This window comes from Amphiura filiformis, chromosome 1 (assembly GCF_039555335.1).
Source record: "Amphiura filiformis chromosome 1, Afil_fr2py, whole genome shotgun sequence".
Taxonomy (NCBI): Eukaryota; Metazoa; Echinodermata; class Ophiuroidea; order Amphilepidida; family Amphiuridae; genus Amphiura; species Amphiura filiformis.
The window spans coordinates 70654797-70677789 of record NC_092628.1 but is presented as its reverse complement, the minus strand read 5'-3'; the positions used below and the strand labels follow the sequence as shown (position 1 = coordinate 70677789).

Genomic DNA, 22993 nt, shown 5'->3' with positions numbered 1-22993 from the left:
CAAGCTAACACAGTATACTCTTATACAAGCTACATTGCTAAAATAATATGAATGAATGAACACCTTCAGGGAACAATAAAAGTATGGCCTAAAATCCAACCTGCTGTTATAATTTACCTTGAGTAGGTTGTTGCTGGCATCATAAAGTTGAGCTGTTTTCTCTACTAGCTGATGTCTAGGTGTAGCCTTATCTACAGCTGGTACTACACCTGGCTTACGATGCGTTATATCTACCACTTGTGTTTTAGCGCTCATATGATAAAGATCCTGAAAAGAAAAGAAAAGTACATGTTTGTAACCAAATTTATTTTTGCTATGGCAGGAAATTCCAAGTGATTTGACAGTTTTTGGTGATTCACACAGAAACACCCACACACATGAACATATATCACAGCCTTTTTGAGGACTCTGAACTTGACGAAACATATACCTTCAGAAGAAATGTTATTTGTTGTCAACAATATCCTTGGTAAGAATGAGAGTGCCAAGCATGCAGTCCTCATACAAGTAGGAATAGGCTAGTAGTTCATGACTATAACACAAAACACTGTAACTGTATTTGTGTCTAACAGGACATATCAAAGATCCATGTGAAGTCCTCAGAGAGCAGGTGTCAATCTAAGAAATGTGTTTTCATCTTCACCTTAGTCCTTAGATGTAGAGTGATATGTGCATGCATGCGCACACACACCCCGGCACATACCCCGAAACACTGTACAACACAAGATTTCACTGAATTTCTTATTATTCTTGGTAGCTTACCGTAAGAAGCCTCCTGGTATTCCTAGCCAAGATAGTGACTTCCTTCTCCTTGTCTTCTGCCTTCACAGCATCACCACCTGCACTTGCTGCCACCACTGGTGGTGCTCCAGGAGTAGCATCTACTGGTGGAGTAGCATCTGCAGGGGGTGCACCAGGTGGGGCATCCTGTTGGTTACTGATATCTGCTATAGATTTAATTTGACTTTCTAGAGAGAGGAATCCTGTTGGGCTTGCTAAGCCTACTGGTTTCTTGGGGATGATGAGAGGCTTCATGCTTGCCATAGTGCGCTGTAATAGTAACAATATTGGTCACAACTGTTAAAAGATTTTTTTCTTAACATTTTAAATGATTTTTTTTTGCATAATTTTATCATTTAAGGCAAACATGTAATGCCACCCTAAATGCTTATCCATCCGATTCAATTTGGTCATAAAGGACCCAATATACTTAATTGAATACCTGAAAGTGAGCAATACTTGAATACATTTCTGTTAAGTATTATAAAATGTTTACACCCATTTAATTTACAGTGCATGAATATGCCATCTTTTCATTTCAAAGAATGTCAATGTAAAACTACTACATTTGAGCAAATGATCACTTCTTATGATCACTTCTCACAAGTTATGCTCATAACGGCATGATACTCAATGTCTCAGTCTGAGAGATTTAAAAAAGTAAGATTAATTTTGGCAAGATTAGTTCCGGGACAACAATGATTTGTACATTTTTAATAAAAAAATGTTTTAAAAAAATCTTCTTCATATCTTCTACATTGAAGTTATAATAAAACAAAGAATTATATCCTTATAAAGCTGATTTTAATATCTACTAAATCTTCCATTTAAAAAAAAAGTAACTGCAGGGTATCTTCAAATATAGCATGTCAAACATATTCAAGTATTATGCCTAAAATGAAATTTACCCTCATTTCCTCCGATTTGATTCTGGTGTTTTCTCTCTTGACCTTGTAGAGGGCATGCTTCAATGACTCAATCTGTGAAAAACAATACAGATTATATAATTATTCAAGGTTTATATAAAATATTGAAGCAAAAGCTGAATTACTACACAATTTGCATAATATTAAAGAAAGAAATATCAAACAGGATCTTTTGTTAAACAATTGCAACAGTTAATCATGCCTAATTCTTCATATTCAAAGTAAGCATCCACACAAACATTGTTTTATTCTTTTTATTCTATGTGCACAGGGGTGAACTCATCCCCACACCCCCCACACACAAATACACTTACCTGTAGTAATAGCAGTGGGGAATCCCTGATTTGAATCTGTCCTCCAATCGCACCACCTGCCGCAGGACTTGTTGGCGATCCTAACATGGAAAGAATCAATAAGATTCATCACTCATTATCATCTCAAATTCACATGTGATACATCAGTGTGATATATTTGCTTGGTTATTTACATGTGTGACCAGGAACTTGAGGTATACATTTGTATTTACTTGCTCAACTTACAAGAAATGAGCATCAGATTTAATCTTGCATAGGTATGCGACTCAAAATCAAGCAAACATGTATTGTCATTTTGGTTCACTTTTTGTGACACAAATATTTATCATACTGTTTAATGCTCTGCACGCATAGGCTTCAACATATTTTCTCAAAATATCAAGAGTTATCCACTGAACCAGTATTAGGCTTGTTTGTACTCATTTGAATGCATTTTCATGCTGATTCAAAATGTGGTCATGAAAATGTACGATTGTCTTACTTGTTTGTTAAAATTTGGAACTTATTGTCTGCAGTCGACACCCGCTTGGAGAGAGTTAAATGAATATTGTTTGGAGAATCAGCAGCGTAAAACAGTCACTATGGGACTACTAGGTAAATGCAGATGGAAATTCCAATTGAATGAATACAGCCTGACATAGCGTGACAATTTTTTGTGTATACTGCATGATGTACGGTCGGTCGTGCATTCGCGTTGTAGTTTGAAACATGCGTTATACGATCGTGGTTGGATCAAGTACAGCTGTAGAAAAGCTGTGTTCATTCAATGACACTTCTACACTCTGCTTCCTGATTGGGGGATATATATGACATCTCATTGGCTAAAAAAGTCATATCACTTGACCTGGATATTTTTATACAATAATGCAGAGATCTACAAATGCAAAAGGAATGTAAAGGCTCTATGGGCACTTATGGTAAAGTAACAAGTGGGTAGTTTGCTATTTGATACACATCTGCTCTTTCTTGGTATATAATCTCCTACCTAAACCACCAGTCACAGCAGCAGTTATACCAGAAACTCCAGTGGAACGAGTCAAACTCTCAAACAAAGTCTTCTTTGAGAGCTGCGTCAGACGCTGCTTCAGTTCAGCTTTCTCTCGTTCCAAAGCGTCAATATCTCCTTGCATGTGATCCAAGGTGTCATCGAATTCTCTGAAATTGGTTGAGAAAAAAAGAAAGAGACATTCCAAAATAAATATTAGTATTCCAAATTTGAACTTCTGCCTAGTTCATAATTTCTTTCAAAGTGTACAACTTGCTCTAATGATTGCTTGTCTGTTTTGTTCAAATATAGATACCTAAATCTGATTTTCTCAATATGAATGATTTATAAGAAATTACTTTTGTATCCATGATACATTTAATTATGTATTAGTTGTTCTAGTATATCATAAGGAACAACTTTACAACTATCCAATGATATATTCACAAAAATGTGCGTCTTCTTTGTTAATTTCTATTAACTCGAAGAATGTTTAAATGCTCATATCCCAACATCAAGCCAACTATGGGCCAGTTTTTCAGTTTTTATTTGATATGTGCTTTAAAATGCTGGCGTGTACAGGACTTAAGCATAAATGTAATTATTGCAATATTACATGCGCAATTATATACAGGCAATTATCCCTACACATTTCTATATATTAGATAGATAGATAGAAATCTTTAGCCTGTGCTTTATCAGCAGATGTTTACATATGTTTTTTTTCCAAGAGTTCCTTACTTTTCTTTTTTCTTCAACTTATCCTGTTGATCCTTGAGTTTCTGCTCTCCTTTCTTGATCTTCTCTTCTGCATCTCGGCTGGCATTCTCAAGCTTCTTTTCTACCAATCCAAGACGTACTGAAGATGCACTCACTTCTTCTTGCTGTGATATATACAAAACATGCAGTTATCTCTAAAAGTATGCAATTCTTAATGCTAAAACAGAAAGGGCACAATTTTAGATTTAAGATTGCTTTTGGGGGTATTTTTGATCACTCGCATGTTTTACTGATATGTTACGACAGATAGTTTTCAGCTTAATACATATTTAAAACAAACAAAGGAGGCAATTCAATTGTCAATTCCTGGTTCCAATAAAAAATAAAGCTTTTGAAATGGCTCAAGTAATTTCATGACTGTCTTTACACTCTGAAAATAAATGTTATTCTTGAAAAAAAACCACCAATTTTTAACTTACAAAACAAAAAAATATGTTACAAAAATTCTTGAAATGATTATAAAGTCTACTGAAAAAGACCTTTCCTTTAGTATTATCACAACCTACCTTCAGCTTCAATTGTCTCTTAAACTCTTTCAGTTCACTATCCTTGTTTTCCAGCCTATGTCCTAAACCTTCGGCATCGCAAATCTCAGATTTGACTTTGATGGCGCGCCGGGACACTGGAGTTTGAATCTACAATGAAAGTACAATAATGAAGATAAGGAATTGATAGGTAACACAACCCAACACCTATATAAATACTACTACTCAATTACTATGATTTGGTTCACCTCAAGTTCTGTAGTGGTGTATGTGCGTATTTCACTGGCCGCAGTATTGAATCGCATGCTTGCGGCGCAATTGTGAAAAAGCATTGACGTCACTACCGAACTTGAAGCGGACCAATGTATAGAAAACCATGCAGTATAATTGGGATGCAGTATATTTAGGATAAATGACAAGAAAACATGTATAATGATATAATGATTTGGCCAGGACATCATTATTACAATGACATTAATTACATTATAATAAGATCAATATGTGCAGTATTGTCCCAATATCATTCATACTTTTTGTGTTTTTCCTCTACATGGCATATCTTGTATCAGCTGCATGGTTTTGTTGTGAATATTCCAAATTATTTAAAGAAGAGAAGGTTAATCTAGCATTACATGTTATGTTATGGAAAACCTGCCATATTGCATTATCACAGGTGGGGACTAAAATAAAGCATCTCCAGTGTGCTATTCAGTAAAGACTGAAATCAAATTGGCATCTAAGGCATCTTGGAGCATTTTAATGGTTCACGAATGTTGCTCAATAGAGGTAAAATGTCATAACATGCTGGATACAAACAAGCATGTTCTAAAATGAAGTTTCCCATAGGCCTATACATGAGGAACAATCTAAAGGAACAAAATTTGATTTTACACAAGTGATATACAAATATGGCCGAGTCTGGCTTCTCTGGTTTAATATGTTGGAATATTCATTTTTATCTTCTAGATACCATCAGAGAAGAAGCATCTCCCATCCAGGGAAAATGAACCAAAATAAATTGATGCATATTCTTCAATGTGATACTTGCTATATTTTCTACATTCTTGCTACATTCACATGTTTGAGTTCATTTATTCCTTTCCGTTTGCTTCTTCATAATTCTTTACCATTTTGTTAATCCTTTCTAGATTTCTGAATTTTGCTTGCGGATACCTAAAATCTCAAAGCGTGCATGCATTTATTCTAAGTGTGAATTATGTATGCTTTTTTTTGGCTGTGTGCAAGTTTTGAAGTCTTTATAATGCAGTTTACACTTACCAAGTGGTTTTTTGTTTGTAACTGTCACATTGTTAAATGTTTAGTGAACATTTTTCCCAAACTCTCTACAGATATAGTGTGATTTAGCCAACCTTACTTCCCAGTGATATTCCAAAGAATTTCATTTTATTAACCGTGTCTAATTTTGCTCTAATGTATCAATCCCTCAGTTACAAACTCAGTCAAAATTGTTGAAACATTTTTCTTAGTATGATTAACATTTCTCCAAAGGGTTGAATCCCCAAATTTGGGCACCACCCTCCTAGAATACACAACATAATTTAATTGGCAGGGCATGCTAGGAATTCAGTATTACTCAAAGTTTAAAACTTCCAAAAGTAAATGATTCCAAATGACAAACAACGAATGGGACAAATTATGTTAGTGTTCCAACCACAGTCAGAAATTCAATTGAATGAACATGACACTGAACAATGTGCCATATTAGAGACTGGCGCATTTCCTTGCGTTGGTTACTTCCCATAACCTGTGTGGGCACATTGTCATAGTTGAGTGGTGCTATGTTCATTCAATTGCCTTTCCAAGTATAATTTTGACTAAGATTGTAGTAATGAATTATCTACCTTTGTTAAATGGCCCGTACATGAACCCTGAGATCCCAAACAATGTAAATCACACATTTCAGTCATTCTACCATTTTACTTACCATTTCCCTTTAAAAAAACACAGCTACATAACTATAATTTAGCATGTGATTGCGTTTAACATACCAATTTTCTTGCGGTACTAAATCTCTTTACAAGACAATACAAGCTATGCATTGCATCAGAATATAACATATTACAACAAGTTGACATCTCAAAAAGTGTCACAAGTGATGTAAGAAACTGTTGCATGTTTGCTCTTCACTTTCATAACACAAGTATTGACAATTAGGGTTAGGTGCAAGACTACTTCATGCATTTTGTCACTTGCCAAAGACTACACAATTCTACACTTTTGCACATGATACCTTTTCATTGCATATGGGCAAAACAAAAATAAGATTTGTTTGAATATCATGCAATATCACTAAAAAATAATAGGTATAACATAAATCAAAGTAAAAACAGAAAGAATGGGATAATTGAAAGTGGGTGACCAGATCGATTTTCTGACAGTTTACTTATTATCAATCTGGCTAAAATAAAAAGAAAGTATTTCATGCCTTTTAGTAGGTGGTAATCAAATACATTATTTCTTACTTTTGATGGTAAATAAATAACAATCAGAAGAGGTAGGTGGTGGGTGCAATACATTTTTGGTTGCGCATGCATTATTTTGGTGAGCAGACATTATTAGAAAATATGTTTGTTACTTTGATCACTTTTGATGGCCGTTTACTAACATTAGGATTCAAAATCAGAACAAAATCTGAAGCACATGAACCAAAATGAGATGTAAAAAATAAAAGAAACTTCAAATAAAAAGTGACATTTTAATAAAATATAATAATAAATGCAAATTAGTAGATTTTTTCATATAACTGGAAAAATCTGTAGAAATGTCAAAATTGAGATGGAACCTAAATTAGTGGTTAGTTTGTTCCTTTAATGACCAAGCTATTATTATTGTGATCAGAGTAATTAATTGATGATGATGATGACAACAGTTAGCTCTCTTACCACATCCTCGTAATCCTAATGAACAAGGAAACAAATCAATATCAATCTGTGTTATTACTTGCCCAACTTCAAACCAAAGTTTTGACTTGAATTATACGAACATGACTTTGAAGCAGCTATTTCATGCATGATCTCAAAATGAATCAGAACTGTCAGGCATTTAAGAAAACATAACATGCATTACATTGGTCAAAAATAATTCAACCATTTAAGTTTAAATCACTGTCAAATACATGATTATTGTCAATCTTAGATTAGAAGGAATAACCAAATTCAGGTCTAGTGACAAGATCAATGCTGAATTGTTGGATATTATGGTATTTCCTAGCGCCCACACATAATATGGCAGTGATTATAACTTCAATTCACACTATGAGGGCAGTATATAAGAAGAGGACTGACTCTGTTCCTGTCCTAAAATAGGTCTTATGTTAATCAGACATGGTCGTTCTTTCCTTAGATCAATTTATTTCTCAAACCGCCAAAGTTGATTTTATTGTATTATTAGGTATACAATAAATTGGTCATATACTAATGTTATGAAATCACCTTTTGACAAGTTCATAAATAAGTTGTAAACTCTATGATTTCATTAAAATGGGGAAATACATGGTGCCAATTACACTGGACTTACACCAGTTTATATCAGGTTTACAGGGAGTCATCATTTTTTAATACTAGCTAATGTTTCTAATTCATACATGATAAAAGCATATGGTCATGCATATGGACACACATGGTTACACAGCAGCATCAAGAATGAGAAATGGGCTTCTTCTTTAAATGTGGTGAATATTAATTTATCCAATTATCATGCCACTTAAATACTAGAATAGCTTCACCCCAATGGCACAAAAATAGTCCTCAGAAAATAATAATGGGAAGTTACACAAAAGATTTTAAAAACATATTATTATTATTAATCACTTTCTTATATCATTAGGCATATCCATATCTACTAACCTTTTCAGCAGGAACATTGGAGTCATATTCACCTTCTTGAACAGATGTACTGATCTTACTCATGATTACCATGGCTTTCACTAGTGACTCTCTGCAATCAGAATAATTAATGTCCAATTTGTATTATTTGCATCAAACTTTTTTATGTCCTCACATCGTAGGACCCACCTTTAGATATATTCTCTGCAAAGCTTCCACCAGAGAAGCCTTGGCTTCCTTCAAGATTTAGTTTGGCTATGTACAACTCATTTATTTGGATTACCCACCATATTCAACACCTGAACACAACAAGAGTGGAACTCTATCCCTACCTGCCCATACAAAACACTACAGCATTGATTCCCTCTTTGGCGGAGCACATCAGGCACCACCAACGGAACCACCTTCAAGGCACTACCCCACCCAAGCAAAAGGCTCTTCCTTGATGGTACAATTCTTCTTGTTTAGCAATTTTACTTCTTTTCCGTTCCATGAGAAGTATGGGTCAAAAAAGGGGAAGAATCTTATCACAGGAAACCCCTGGCAGATTGCTACTTTCAATTTCATCCATCTTACTTTCCAAATTTGAGCATTTTATAGCACTTCCAACAAGCAAAGATTGCAAATTCAAACGCTGTATTTCTGGAAGATTCTAAACTGAATTACAAAGAAACATGGTCAATCCTTATCAACAACAATTTGTGCAGTCTTTAATTTCAATTGAGATGTTTTACCTGAAACTCTGGTAGGGCCCTTTATCATCTTTACCAAAGGCCAGGTCTGAGGCTCTGTCTGCCACTTGCTCCAATTTCTTCAATGGGACACCTTCAGAATCTGAATATTAAACAGGAAAGCTTGATTATTAGAGTATTAAATCAACATTTAAGGTTGGGTTGCTTTCATGCAGGCTACAAGCTATGTTCAATGGTTCATGTTACCTGGTTCATTGTCTGTACTTAGTTCAACACTGTAGACAGAAAATGTGATGAACAAGTGGTATGTGTCCACTTTGCATACATAAAAAAATTGATTGGAACAATCACAAATGATATCACATTTATCCATGTGATGAGTCATCATCATCATCCTCATCATAACAACTACAGTCTTTTTTAGATCTGGATGAAGTGTCTAAGCAGCAACATTGCCATGCAATCAAAATAGCATCCAGTTGACACGCTTCAAATTGATAAACATTTTGACTGGTCAATCTTCACACATTTTCATATCATGTAAGTTTTACTTTATATCCACATATTCATACCAAATTAATAACTTTTTATATTTGGGGGCAGCCATCTACATCACTAAGGAATTTTCAGGCCAAGTTGCTGGAGAGAAATGTACATTTTGATGTGGCTTTTATACAGCATGGGAATATCTTTCCATTGATTTACTGGAGGGGTAAATTTATATAAACAAGTATTCAAGAAGGATCACAGGGCAACAACAGGTTAACATGTTTCATCTACTCTGCAGCAAAAAGAACATCAAAGTCAGTACAAATATAATATTAGGAAAATAATTCATTCCTGTAAGTACATCAAAGCAAATAAGAGATATGTATAGGGTGATCAAAATACAAGAGAGTAAGAAATATGCAAATATTATGACTTTCATCAGGGTGATCCAGTCACACAAGAAAAAAGTAGTTATTTTACATGCAAGATGCAAAAATTAAAATCTACTACTGCATGTCTCTACTACAAAGCAATATTGAATGCAAAAATAAAATACAGGTTTGTTATCAGTCAAATGTTAAGTCAGTTGCAGCATGTAAAGTAATGAATGAGCCTTGCCGCTGAACAAAATGTTACCATAAATAAAATCTGGGAGCTCTACTTCCTCAATGTTACAAATTGCTATATATTATAAAACTATGAGCTAACATATAGAATGTACTTAATGTGTTAAATGCCCCAGCCTTACCATGCTACTTACAAGTGAAAAGCATTAAACTATAGTGGAAATTTCAATTGAATGAACACAGCCTGACATACTGAGACGACTTTTTACGTACACTGCTTGATGTAAGCCAGCGTGTGGGGGTGTGCGCGCGTAACTCGGAAATGTATCCAACCATGCCAATGTACTTGTGATTGGTTAGTACTGTATCTAAGGTTGTGCGTTCGCGTACGCAAAATATGATCGCGGTTGGATCAAATACAGCTGTTGAAAGCCGTGTTCATTCAATTGAAATTTCCACTATAGTAATGTTAAGAATCTATTTGATAAACAGGCCATTGATAAATAATTTCTGTCAAGGAAGGTTTCTTAAGTTAATGTCGAAAGCATATTTTATATATAATCACACATCAAGACTATCGGTTTTTGCCTCTCTACAAGATCCCAAGATAGCCTAGTAGCAGTACAGCTCTCTTACAGTAGACCCCTGATAAAGTATGATTCAGTTCTTTAAACAGCCTTTTCACAAAAATGGCGATTTTCAGCATAATCGCTACTGATTTTTCAGAAATTGTGAAACACATGAAAACATTTGCGGACTTCAACCTTGGTTCCACAACCACACACTGTCCTATCAAACCAAAGTAGAATACTCCATCCCAGGACTTTCAAAAGTCACCATCAGTTTAAGGCCTGATTTCACAAAGATCTGGAATGTATCAGTAGTGTCTGACTCCACTGTACATGTAAGTCTCCAAATAATATAACACAAAATGTGACCATTACATACAGACGAATGAGCAAATGTCCTCAATTGTATTCTGAGTTACAGTGTAAAATGGGCATGAAGGTCATATTCATAGGTATTTCAATTTGGTGCTACGTGTATCTCATTAAATGAGGTACACGTAGCACCAAATTGAGGTACCTATGAATACGACCTTCATGCCCATTTTACACTGTAACTCAGAGTACAATTGAGGACATTTACGGCTCATTCGTGCTGTACGGTCACAAATATACAATTCTGTATTCTGGTACAGATTCTGACTGTAAGTACAACCAATATACACTAAAAATCTTAGCAGAAAACACCATTGGTTAATTTGATATATCTTATTTTTATGTAACCTACACATAAATTTTATCAAAATAAGGTATCAAATCAATCTATTACTACAGCTGCAAACAAAATCAAATTAAATTATAACAGAAATCATATCCCATAATCTCGGCAGCCCTAATACTCTAGATTGGCATCAATTATATCTGTCACCTCTCCCAATACAATAGATCGCTTCTAATAACAGGGCAATGTCTCCTACAAGCTTGGCAATGAACGCGAGAAGGATGGTGATACAATTATACCAACTAGCTAGTGTTATCCCCTTATCCATCAAGCAGTATTACCCTTACTAAGCACACAATAGATACAAGCCTATGGTGATCCAATTCACACAGAACACCTGATGCTTGTAACTGATATGCAGGTGCACCGTAAAACACAGCCAGCAAAATGGCTCCTCTGTGCAACGTCATATATATAATCACATACGAGGAAGCCCTTTTTCATTTTCTTAATTTTTCAAATTACTTAGCAAAAAATGTAAGACTATATCAATGTTATGCTTATTTCTGTTTGCCTTTTTATTATAGCTCTTTAAGGTGATGTTGAATGAGTTTCCAATTTGGTTGAGTCCATAGAGGCAAACATTATCCTCAATATTCACAGAATTATGATCAAAAGTAACACACACATCTTTGGGACAGATTCTGAAAATTAAAATGTAGTGATTCCAATTCCCCATGTTCACCTGTTCTTGGTTCAATTAAGGCAATATAAAATACATTTTTTGGTTCTCATTCCCGTAGATTTTGCAAAAAGTTTAAGACTTTGGAATGCTTTAGGAAAAATTTATACAGATAAATAAGTTTATTAAAGAACAAAGACCACTTTCAAGTCTTTTTCATGTTAGAAAAAGAAAATGAGAAAGGGCCTCCTCGTTTTCCTCAAGCGCTGTTGGAAAAGACCAAAACTGCTAACAATGCTAATTTTACATTGAAGGAAAATGAAAACACTTCCCTCCCTAAATCAATTCATGAAAATCCTCTAGATAAGAAGCAATACATTAATTTTATGTGGCCTTAAAGGTGAAAATACCTGGAATTTATTTTTGGAAAGAACTGTAGCTTCATTTGTTGGTACTTTTACTTTGAACTTTTATTTAATACTCATGTTTGAGTATTAAAACCCTGTAACTAAGGTTCATGAAATTACACAACAAAAAGCTTTTAAAAAGTTGACTCACATGACAGTCACTTAGCATTGTCTTGTGTAAGAACCACTATCCCAAAATGTATACATAGCTTGCTGCATCTGGGACACCATCCCTTCTCCTTATCCAAACCAAAAATCTCTAAACATGAAGCCTTAACCTAGCAACCTTTATCATGTCTTGCAGAGCACAATATTTACAAAGAGGAGCTACTGCAGTTGCATCCTTTTTGCCCACCCTTAACAAGATATTCACTGTCATCGAGACGGGCAATGCCCAGAAGAGTACTCCATGCAGGAGATACCATTATTTCACAGGAGAAAAAAGGTTTCTTGCAACTAAAAATTGATAATTTTGTTTGATGAAAATATGCAAACAAAGAAATCTACTTCATAATTGTAATCTACTTCAAAATTGTGAAGTTAGAATGTTACGAGTTGTTGAAATTTATGGTATTTTTGACACACATACAAGATATGATGAACCATTGATGCTCTCCTTACACCTCTGCACAAATAGTACAGCCTACGTATTGTCTTATCATGGTTTAATTTAGATTATAAAATGCCATCACCTGCACGAAATAATGGTTGCATCCCCATCTAGTCCCCAAGCAATAGTGGCACACATATTGAAAGAGATGAACCATTTTCAAGTAGGGAGAAAGATGAGACAAAGTATGGCCTGAAGGAGTGTTAGTAGACAGGGGGAGATTAGCCTGATATGCAAAAATGACACAATATTATGATTTGAATTATGGTCGTTGGTTCATTGACTGCTTACCAATGACCTCCCTTGCCTCCGTTTTCAAGCTCAATAATAGGCCAAAAATGAATTATGTATTGTTGGTAAATATTGTCATAGCCTCTTTTTGCAAATAGGTTTAAACATGGACAAAAAGAGCCCTGAGGGAAAAACACAGCTACAAATATCACACATATTTGTTTTGAAAATATGCGACTGCATGAATATGTTTGATACGCTTTATTTAGTGGCAAACTTTTAATGTTTTATAAACTAATTTTCACAATACCTTTCATAATATTCTGCACCATACACAAATACTATCAAAATATTTTTTTTAAATTTTTTTAAATTTACTTTATTCGCTCACCCAAATACTAGCAGTAGCCTAGAATTAACAACCTTTCCCAACCTTATCCGTCCTCAAAAAAAAATCATCCTGACAAGGAAACAGAACATTTAAGTCAGGGCCCCAAGGCTGAAAAGTGCAGCCCAAAAGTGCAAGGAGATATGAGATGCACACTAGGGCGTATCACAGAGGCCGTTGACTCAGGAGTGCCCCGTGCAACACATATCGGATGGATGTACGGGGTCAGAAACCTCAGCATGGTCTTTAATAGGTTGCAATCAGGCGTTTGTAGGTTAATGGGAGAACTAGTGTACTGACAACTTGTTCTAAAATATTCATGTGTGCGTGATGGTCAGCACTCATCCTCACTGAGAAATTGATCATGTGTTAAGCAATGCATGAGTTAAAATTTGGTGGTTTAGGATTAAGTTAAATCAGAGTCACATGAAAAGAATAAATTGATTTAGGTTTTGAGGGTGAAAACCCTAAACATGTTGATTATGCTTTGAATATCTTTGTCTATGTTTATTTATTTATAATTGAATTTTTAGTACAAGATAAATGAATATTTAAAAAAGAAGACTATATACCTGAATGGATAACATGGATTTATTGGGCATAGACTGCTTGTTCACAATTAAGTTTTTATTCTTTCATTTTTGTTTACAAAACATGTACTTGCAAACACCTGCTTCCTTGTAGGTAACCTTCCAGCAAAAAAAAGCAGTAATTAAAAAAATTATTTCTAAACATAATTATTTTGTCACCTAATCTCTCTGTGCCTAGATATTTATTAAAATACTTACTTATAAAATGGAAAGTTCTTGGGAAATCTATGGCTGTTACCTGTGTGCTTGTTTGAACTTGTATTTGCCAGTGAATTTGTAATGCCATTTGTGATTACAATTGTTTTAGTAAAATGCATGCAATTTAATACAGTACGTACTGAACCAAATCAAAATCATATTTCCATGTAAAAATAATTCTAATATCTGCACATTTCTACCCCTACTTTGGACAATACACAATGCCTGCTGTATTGTTCAATCACACTCAAAACTGGGCTAAACCATTTAGACAGGGCGATATTTAAGATAAATTGCTATTGCCACGCATATGTGACAACACCATGTAGAGCAAGCGAGTAGAAATTATTTTCATCTACATCCAGGCACGCTCCATTTCAGACCGTAGGAGGCTAACCATGTCTAACATATACCCCTATTAGCTTAAATGGTATAACCCATCCGTCATATTACATGAATTGAATGTTGTTGAGCAGTGAACGCCAATGAACTGTCATCCTGAAGTAACATTACGCCTTGTCACTGAGGTAACATTATGCCTTGTTGAGTTTCAATAATGGACTCGGGAGACTTTTTAAAAACTGATACTGTCATATATCCCCAGGTTATCACATACATTTCATGTGCCAAGTGTATCACATCCACACAGAACTGTTGGAGATGGATATACGATATTATCGTACAATGTACATTATTAGATGGAAAAATTCTGTATTGTCTTGTCCCATGCAGATTGTTTACCCTTGAAATGAAGGTTAAGGTACTTGGGAGATGCAACTTAATAAAAGTTGAACTACATGCACATTAATTAATCAGTGACGAGGATTGCACTGTTTGTTTAGCTTGTATTGATACTTGGAATAAGTTAACCCTATCTTGAAAATGGAACAATCCAGACTTGTCAATCCATTGATTTTGAGTTTCGAAATAACAAAGACATTTTTTCAAACTATGTGCAATTTATACGCAAAAATGACATAAATTTGATACAATTTGAGCACATTTCACACTTAGATATCTGAAATCAAACCCTTGTCTTTTGGGTATCTGTTTGACTTCAATCATTCTCAACCAGGTTTAGACTTCAAAGTTCTCTCAAGTAAGTATGCATGGAACAGTCCATTCAGTTAGGAGGTATAAGCTCCCATTTCTGGGAAACATCTACTTTTATTTTACAGCATCTAAAAATTGAAATTTCTAGGCTGATATTTTTTTTGAATATGTATTCAGAAATCTGCTTTGTGAAAATGAGATCAGAAGATGAGAAATGTGTATTTTAGAGAAAAACTAATTTGTAACATTCATACCAATGTTTTCGCAAAGAATGTTCACACATTGACTGCTAATAATTGTTGAATTTTATAAACTTCTAATAGTTATACGTCTATACCAATTAATTTCCAAAATTGATTTTGAGAAAGTGATTTGATTCAATTTCTGTAAATACTATTTACTTGATAACTTGTCTACATCAGATAAAATGTAATTTGCATCTCACATAAATCCTTTCCTCCCTGCCTCCATTCATCCATTGATTCCCATCACTCATTCAATCCAACTGATAATATCTCTCACTGCATTCATAATTAAACCTACGATCATCATCATCGTCATCATATCTCTCCTACCATCAACGACTGAAAGAAAAAAAAGATAGCTCTTTGGTTCATCATCCTTATTCTGGTGTGTATGACCTGCTAACAAAAGTACATAGATACTGCAGGGATGGATCTTGATGTAGCTAAGTGCGGCTGCCTTCAGCGCGGAGGGCTTTAACCCCAGACCTACTTCTCTTACAGGTGATTGCCCGCTCAAAGGTGTACACACACTGCTGCAAAGTGTGAGGAGGCACAGACTCGCACGCATTCTCATCTACATACATACATACATTCACGACAAGTTTTTTCTCTCTTTTTTAAAAACTATATTTGCATGAGCAAATTGTGTTTCTTTGGATGGAAGCGTTTCTAGATTTTAGATGACTTTTGCAAGTGGCATCTACTTCAATGATAGTAATCTAATTTCAGATATATGGTTCATTTGGTAATTTGAATTAAGATATTATATTAGGATGCAGGCACCTATCATTGTAAAAATGCAATTTGCAATTTTTAAAATGCTTGGTTTATCCCATTTTTAAATTTTGTACTTCTATTACACATCCTATATTTTCTTCCAATTATTTGACACAATTTCTTAATTATTTGACACATTCTCTTTATTTCACACAATTTCTACCAATTATTTGACCCATTTTCTTATTACCATTTTTTACTATTGCAGAGATGCCTGAAAATAAGTCAAAAGGACTAATGAAAAGTTACTGGTTTAATGCAAAATGGTAAATAACTTTTTTTATATTTAAAAATAATGATGAAAAAAAGCTTCTGTTCCATTTATATTAATTGCAAATATTCAAACATACACATGGGTACTAAAAAACAAAAAATAAAAACACTTTTCACTCCAGCAAATTTTGATTTCAACTCCAAACATGATATTTTGATGCTTCCTCGCATGCATACACACAAGGAAGCAGTCACATCACCCAACCACGCACAGAAGGAACCAGCCCATACAAGTCTGATTGTTGTCGCATCATAGAGCTAATAAGACTGGCACACCATCATCCAGGCAGGCAGCCACTGAGGCAAGGCATCGTGGGTGTTTAAGTATGCATCTAGGACAGTGAACTGTCAATAACCCGACTAATTGTCCTGTATCTACCAAAAAAAAAAGACCTAGACAAAATTGGTCTTAATACTCTGCCTGCCCGTAGCTTTTGATTGGAATAATATAGTGACAAGATTTTGAATGTGAAATGTCTCATTTCATTATGAAAAACTTGAATACAAACAGCTTTTTTTAAAAAACACTAAGGACTAACTTTGATGGGTTAGACAAAAAAAAAGTTATAAGTTATTAATTATTTTCTTTGCATTTTGGGAAAAAGTGTTAAATCTGCATGAGGTACCCAAAAGAAAAGCGTTAACCATCCATTTTTATGTAGTATTAATTTTCACACAAGTTCTACTTTTCGATTCCACCAATTTCACACTTTTGGTTTGTTCATTTCTTTGAAAACTGACGCTATCTTATTACATTCATACATCATACAATCTGAACCCTACAAAATATTTTCTGCGTTTTCTACATAATATTACATTAACTGAAACATGTGAAAAGTCGCACAGCAAAAAATAAATGACTTCACACTATTTAATTTAGACAGCGCGGACATAGGCGCACACAAGTTCAAACCCAAAATATCTAAGTCAAGAGTCGCCTGAAGCATGGTACGGCTGCAGCATGGATTATTTGGCACTCTAATCAACCAATTTATATGCATTATTTTGTACTGTCAATGATTCTATTATTGTGATGGTTATTGAACTGTCTTTAACACAAGGATTTATCATCCTGTCTGTTTTGTTTGCTAATATTTGCAAATTATATCAAGATATATGTAAATTATTCTCAATACCTCAGGGACAAATGATAATTATTATGAAATTAATTTATCATATAACTATGATTTCACAAACTCTGAAAAGGTTGGGCAACCTTTTAATATAGAGGTCTTTAAAATACATATCATTAAATAAAGTAAACATTTTCTGAAATTTGGGGTTTGTATGTGTGTTTTTTTGGATGTAAAATTCACATGTAACTTCTTACAACACAAGGATTTGTATTTCTCAGAATGGCATCAATATCCAAAGAACCCTTGCCAAATTTTGCACACTATAACTTCAAAAGTAAATGTGGTACAAAAACCATTATCGTTTTCAATCTTACAACAGTTCTATTCAAATCTCACAAATTACACATTTTGCTATGACTTTGGTTTTGTGAGAATGAGTCACATTTGTGAAACGTTGATTTTTTTAAAGCAAAATTCTGAATTATGCTACTGCCCACAATACTAATTCTAACCCTTATCAATGATGATCCGAACACTTACATTACTACCCCAGTCATTTTGCAAATCTCACCCTAAACCATGTAAACCTAAACCTAATCCTTGTGCTAAGTGTAAGTCTTGTCTGGGCCTTTTATACTTCTAGCACACAGAACAGACTTTCACCTTGTTTTTAAGATCAAAATAGTAGTTTACACAATTACTATTTTCATTCCTAAAGCAGGCAAAATAATGGCTTAACTAAACAGTTTTTTGTTTTGTGAATTTCTAATAATTTGGCAGTTAACTTTTAAGACATTCGTTTTATTTTGGAACTGTTTTTTGCTTGTTTTTTATTGGTGATCAGAGTTCTAAAATTTGGAATAAAATTTAGAAAAAGTATTTAAAGGTTTATCCCAGTGAATTTGAACCTAGTACAAAGTAGAAATTTTACAAGTACAAACTATTACTTTTATTACAGTGGTGGCTTCAGGTGCACAATTTCCTGAAATATATAAAATCGTAACACAATCAACTCATTGTACTATGTATAGACTTTGTACAGAGACACATGATATTTATGAAAGCAAAATGTTGTTGCCTGCAGCAATGACTAACCTTTCTGTAAATCTAATCGACAAAATAAATAGTGTTATTTTTCACCAAGTAATGTTTCTTCAGTTGAGAGTCCAATCTACTGAGGCCTGTGGGTTTTCTTACTTTGGCACAGCTAAAGATGGTCTCCTTCTTTTTCAGTTTGGACTCAGACCTACATCCAAAGACCCTCACCTCTTTATGGCTGTAAATTTAGCTGAATGTTTGCAAAGTAGCTCTTGTAATGGACTACCCCAGTGGAAGATATTGGAAATATCTTCCACAGGAGTATGAATTTCAAATGAAATGAACACAGTAGAAGCTCCATTTAAAATTCATTCAACCTGAATCTTCCACTGAGGGAGGGCAAGTTTCAAATGAAGCGGCTGATGTTTTCATTCCATTTGAAATTCATACCCCCCTAAAATCTTCCACAGGAGTAGTGCAGATTTTAAATGGAATAGCCCATTATTTCAAATGTGTTCTAATGCTATTGACATTACTAAGAATGTGTTAATATATTTAAAACATGTTTACAATTTAAAACTTTTACAGCATGGATTGGAACCACAACCACCCCAAGTTCTGTGCTATTTTCAAAGATTGGAATAACTCATTAACAGATCAAAACTATACTCCCTAATTTAAATTTGTTACATTTATGAATTCCAATCTTTACATCATGGCTCGAAAGAAAGCCACCCCTACATTAGGAACATTTTGGTCCATCTCTCTCTCCCAGCCTGGAGGTACCATACTATACCACCACATTATCAAAAACAGGTTAATTCATGCTAGAATGCTATAGGGATGTGGTAGGACGATGCTCCATGGTGCGCAGACTAGAGATTGAGCCTGTGGCTGGCTCGCTTTCAATGTTTGACCTTATTTTTTTTATTTTTGAAGTATAATACTACCCCTTGGGTTTTTAAACATACTGCTAGCGAAAATATAGCTATAGATAAAAGACATGTGCAAACTTGTTGTTGTTAGTATCTAAAGTATGTGTGAGTTTCCAGACAGGACATTTTTGCTTTCTAACCGCAGCATATATGGACATACCAACCCCCAATCCACACACGCATACAACTACATGTTACTGCTACAAAACGAGGACATTTGACCAGCACCCTCACCCCACACATGAATATACACCCACATGTTACTGCTACTAAACGAGGACATTCGACCCACACCCTCACCCCACACACGCATACACCTAGATGTTACTTCTACCAAACGAGGACATTCAGCCCACACACCCCTACACCTACATGTTACTGCTACCAAACAAGGACATTTGACATACCCTCCTGAATCATGGACAAGGTATTTTTACGCTAATTGTTTGCAGTTATAGAGAAACGTGGATGCTCCACCTTTGCAGGTATGTCCTCATTTGTGTACAGATTAATATGGAGTATGTCCTCATTTGACACCATAAACGAATGCACGCCCCTAACACACACACCCCTATGTGTAAATAATGGCAAATGTGGATAGTGATACACGGCTTTGCAATTTCACTTTCCAACTGCGGACACACACATTTAAATTTTATTTACTCTACCACGGACTCACACACAAGGGGTGACACCACCAAAGTTCTGCGGTTGTTGTTGTTTAATATGTTTTTATGTCATTTTCCATCTAGTAGGCCTAATACTATCCAGAAACCATCTTGGATGGTTCTTGTTTATCTGCTGTAACATATAGATTTTCTTATGTGTGTATTCTCATTTGCCAGTCTTTATAAACACACCCCACAAATTACGAAGTCAACCCACCTCATTGAGAATTGGACACAGATAAGTTTCACTATCCATGCGCCAACTAGCCCTACACCTATTAACCGTGGTCATTGCCTATAATCTAGAAACACCATCTGAGAACTGTGGACATCTGCATTTTCTGTGCATCTGAATATAAGATTTCTTATATGTGTTTCCTCATTCCCTGATGTTTACAAATCACACCTCTTCCTCCACCCCTCCACACACACCACACCCCCTCCCCTCCACACACACCCCTCACTACACCACACAGTTTTGTAACCTCAAGGGATCCTCATAGTCATATACAGTCATTTTTTCATGCCTCTTCATCCTCAGACTTTTGATAATTCAAATTAACAATGAGTTTGATCAATTCTTGTTTCATCCCCGCTCCCAGTCATAATATAGATCTATACCTTGCTTGGGTTACTCTAGTGTGCTGTCCCATTTAATTTCCAACAGTCTGGATATTAACATGAACACACATAACCTCAATTTCATAAACTCTATGAATAATAAATGTCACTGCTTGCAACTAGGCAACTGTTACACATGAATAACATGAATTACTTTTATGAAAATTGATTTTTTTTTGATGTAATAAATTGAAATTAGGGTAATGTAACAGATTTAGACATTTTAAGTGTATTTTGTAATTGTAGCTCGCCTATTTTAACAGAAAATCTTCATATACTTGTTTCAATTTGTTGAGCTTTAGTCATATTATGTTCTGATATGTAATGATTGATTATGGATAAGAATTGGTTCACAATAATGGTTTTCTGTGGCCCAATTAAAGAAACTAAACTGTGATTATAACATCTAGTTTGATGATTCTCCAAAGAATTATCAAATAATGTGGCATGGCAAGATGTTAGAAAAACTGACACCATCCCTTCAGATGAGCATTTAGTATTGGGTTTTAGGATAAGGGTTAGGTTGGGATTGAGAAATTAGGATTAGGCAAAAAAAAACCAGTTGTTTGCTTGTCTAACACCAAACAACCATTATTTTCAAAATCAGGAAAAGAGTCTTAATTGTACAAAAGAATACTAACCCTAACTTTGGAAATTAACAGAATTGTGGAAATTACAGAATAAAGTTTGTTTTTTCTTTGAAACTTTTGATGGCTTGAATTATAACACAAAATGATTTTAACTGTATTAAAACACAATTAAATATTCCAATTCACACCCATTTAGGAAATTTTTTTTGCCTAAGGACTTGTCGATCAGATGACATACTGTCGTATCAGCCATTTTTGACAAAATGAGATAAGTTAATCTATGTATTCAACTCTACATTTTGACAAACTTTCAAGAGAAGATGTCATTAATTACATTATCACTAATTAGATTTGGCATATTATACTCAATAGGAAAATTGTGAACAACATTCCCCATGTTTTACACGACATAGTGGCGTATCAGTGACATACTCCACTATGTCATAAATATGCAGTGGCAGCACCAGGGGGGGCAGTGGGAAAATACCCCATTAGAACTCTTGCCCCCCAGTAAAAACCCAAAATTACGGACATTTCCACTTTTTGTGAAAAAAAATACTGGTGCCGCCATTGTAAATATGTGACATTTGACACTATCTCAGTATATTACGATGGTGTGGCTAATATGGATATGGATTTGACATACTGATGTATCATGTGTCATTTTGAATGGAAAAAAGTGTGGCCTACCTCACATCATAGATATATGCTTGAAACGCTGAAGCATATTTGAAAAAATATTAATGTGCCACTGCCTGCACCATTAATTTTTTTAATGTGCATGCATCATCCGAAAGTTGGCAGTTAGGAAACCATCTTGTAGGCCTATTCTTTTGCACTTAGCAGTTAGATAGTTAATAAAAATATTAATGTGCATGAACCATCTGAAAGTCAAGAACAAATTATTTCAGAAACCATATTGTAGGCCTATTTAAACATGTTAAATATTTTTTAATGTGCATGCATCATCCGAAAGTCGGCAGAAAAACGCTGTAGGAATCCATTTTGTAGGCCATTCTTTTGCACCAGTAGAGCTAAATAGTTGACTAAGTACCTTCAGAAGACATTACATAGGTAGCAGTTAGATAGTTAATAAAAAATATTAATGTGCATGAACCATCTGAAAGTCAAGAGAAAATTATTTCGAAACCATCTTGTAGGCTTACTAACCATGTTAAATTTTTTTTAATGTGCATGCATCATCCGAAGGTCGGCAGAATGCGCGATTAACGGGAAGTTGAGCCCAACGAAGCCGATTTTGTTTCAACTTTTTATACAACGCTAGGCTTCAAATTCTCGGTTATTTTAACTCCAGTAAGTGAAATTGACATCAGTCGTTTACGTTTTTCTTTCTTTGATAGGCTAAACGGAAAATCGTATTTTTTGAGGGGAAAACGTAAAATCGTATTTTAAACAAAAAATCGTACAAAATACGGCAAAATCGTACTAGTTGGCATCCCTGCCTTTGGTACATATGCCTGATATTCAAACTTTGATACATAATGAAAGGAAAAAGTACATC

General features: G+C 34.6%; 1 protein-coding gene across 1 annotated transcript in view; it reads right to left on the bottom strand.

The window, feature by feature from the left end:
- Positions 1-22993, bottom strand: part of LOC140162711 (dynactin subunit 1-like) — an 83358-nt gene that overhangs the window by 3060 nt on the left and 57305 nt on the right. Inside the window, exons 30-39 of the mRNA XM_072185993.1 lie at positions 8850-8949; positions 8137-8227; positions 7174-7188; positions 4292-4420; positions 3747-3889; positions 3006-3175; positions 2021-2100; positions 1689-1760; positions 763-1050; positions 118-267 (exon numbers count right to left, since the gene is read on the bottom strand). Coding sequence (XP_072042094.1) covers positions 118-267; positions 763-1050; positions 1689-1760; positions 2021-2100; positions 3006-3175; positions 3747-3889; positions 4292-4420; positions 7174-7188; positions 8137-8227; positions 8850-8949 — 1238 coding nt within the window. The remainder of the gene's footprint in view (positions 1-117; positions 268-762; positions 1051-1688; positions 1761-2020; positions 2101-3005; positions 3176-3746; positions 3890-4291; positions 4421-7173; positions 7189-8136; positions 8228-8849; positions 8950-22993) is intronic.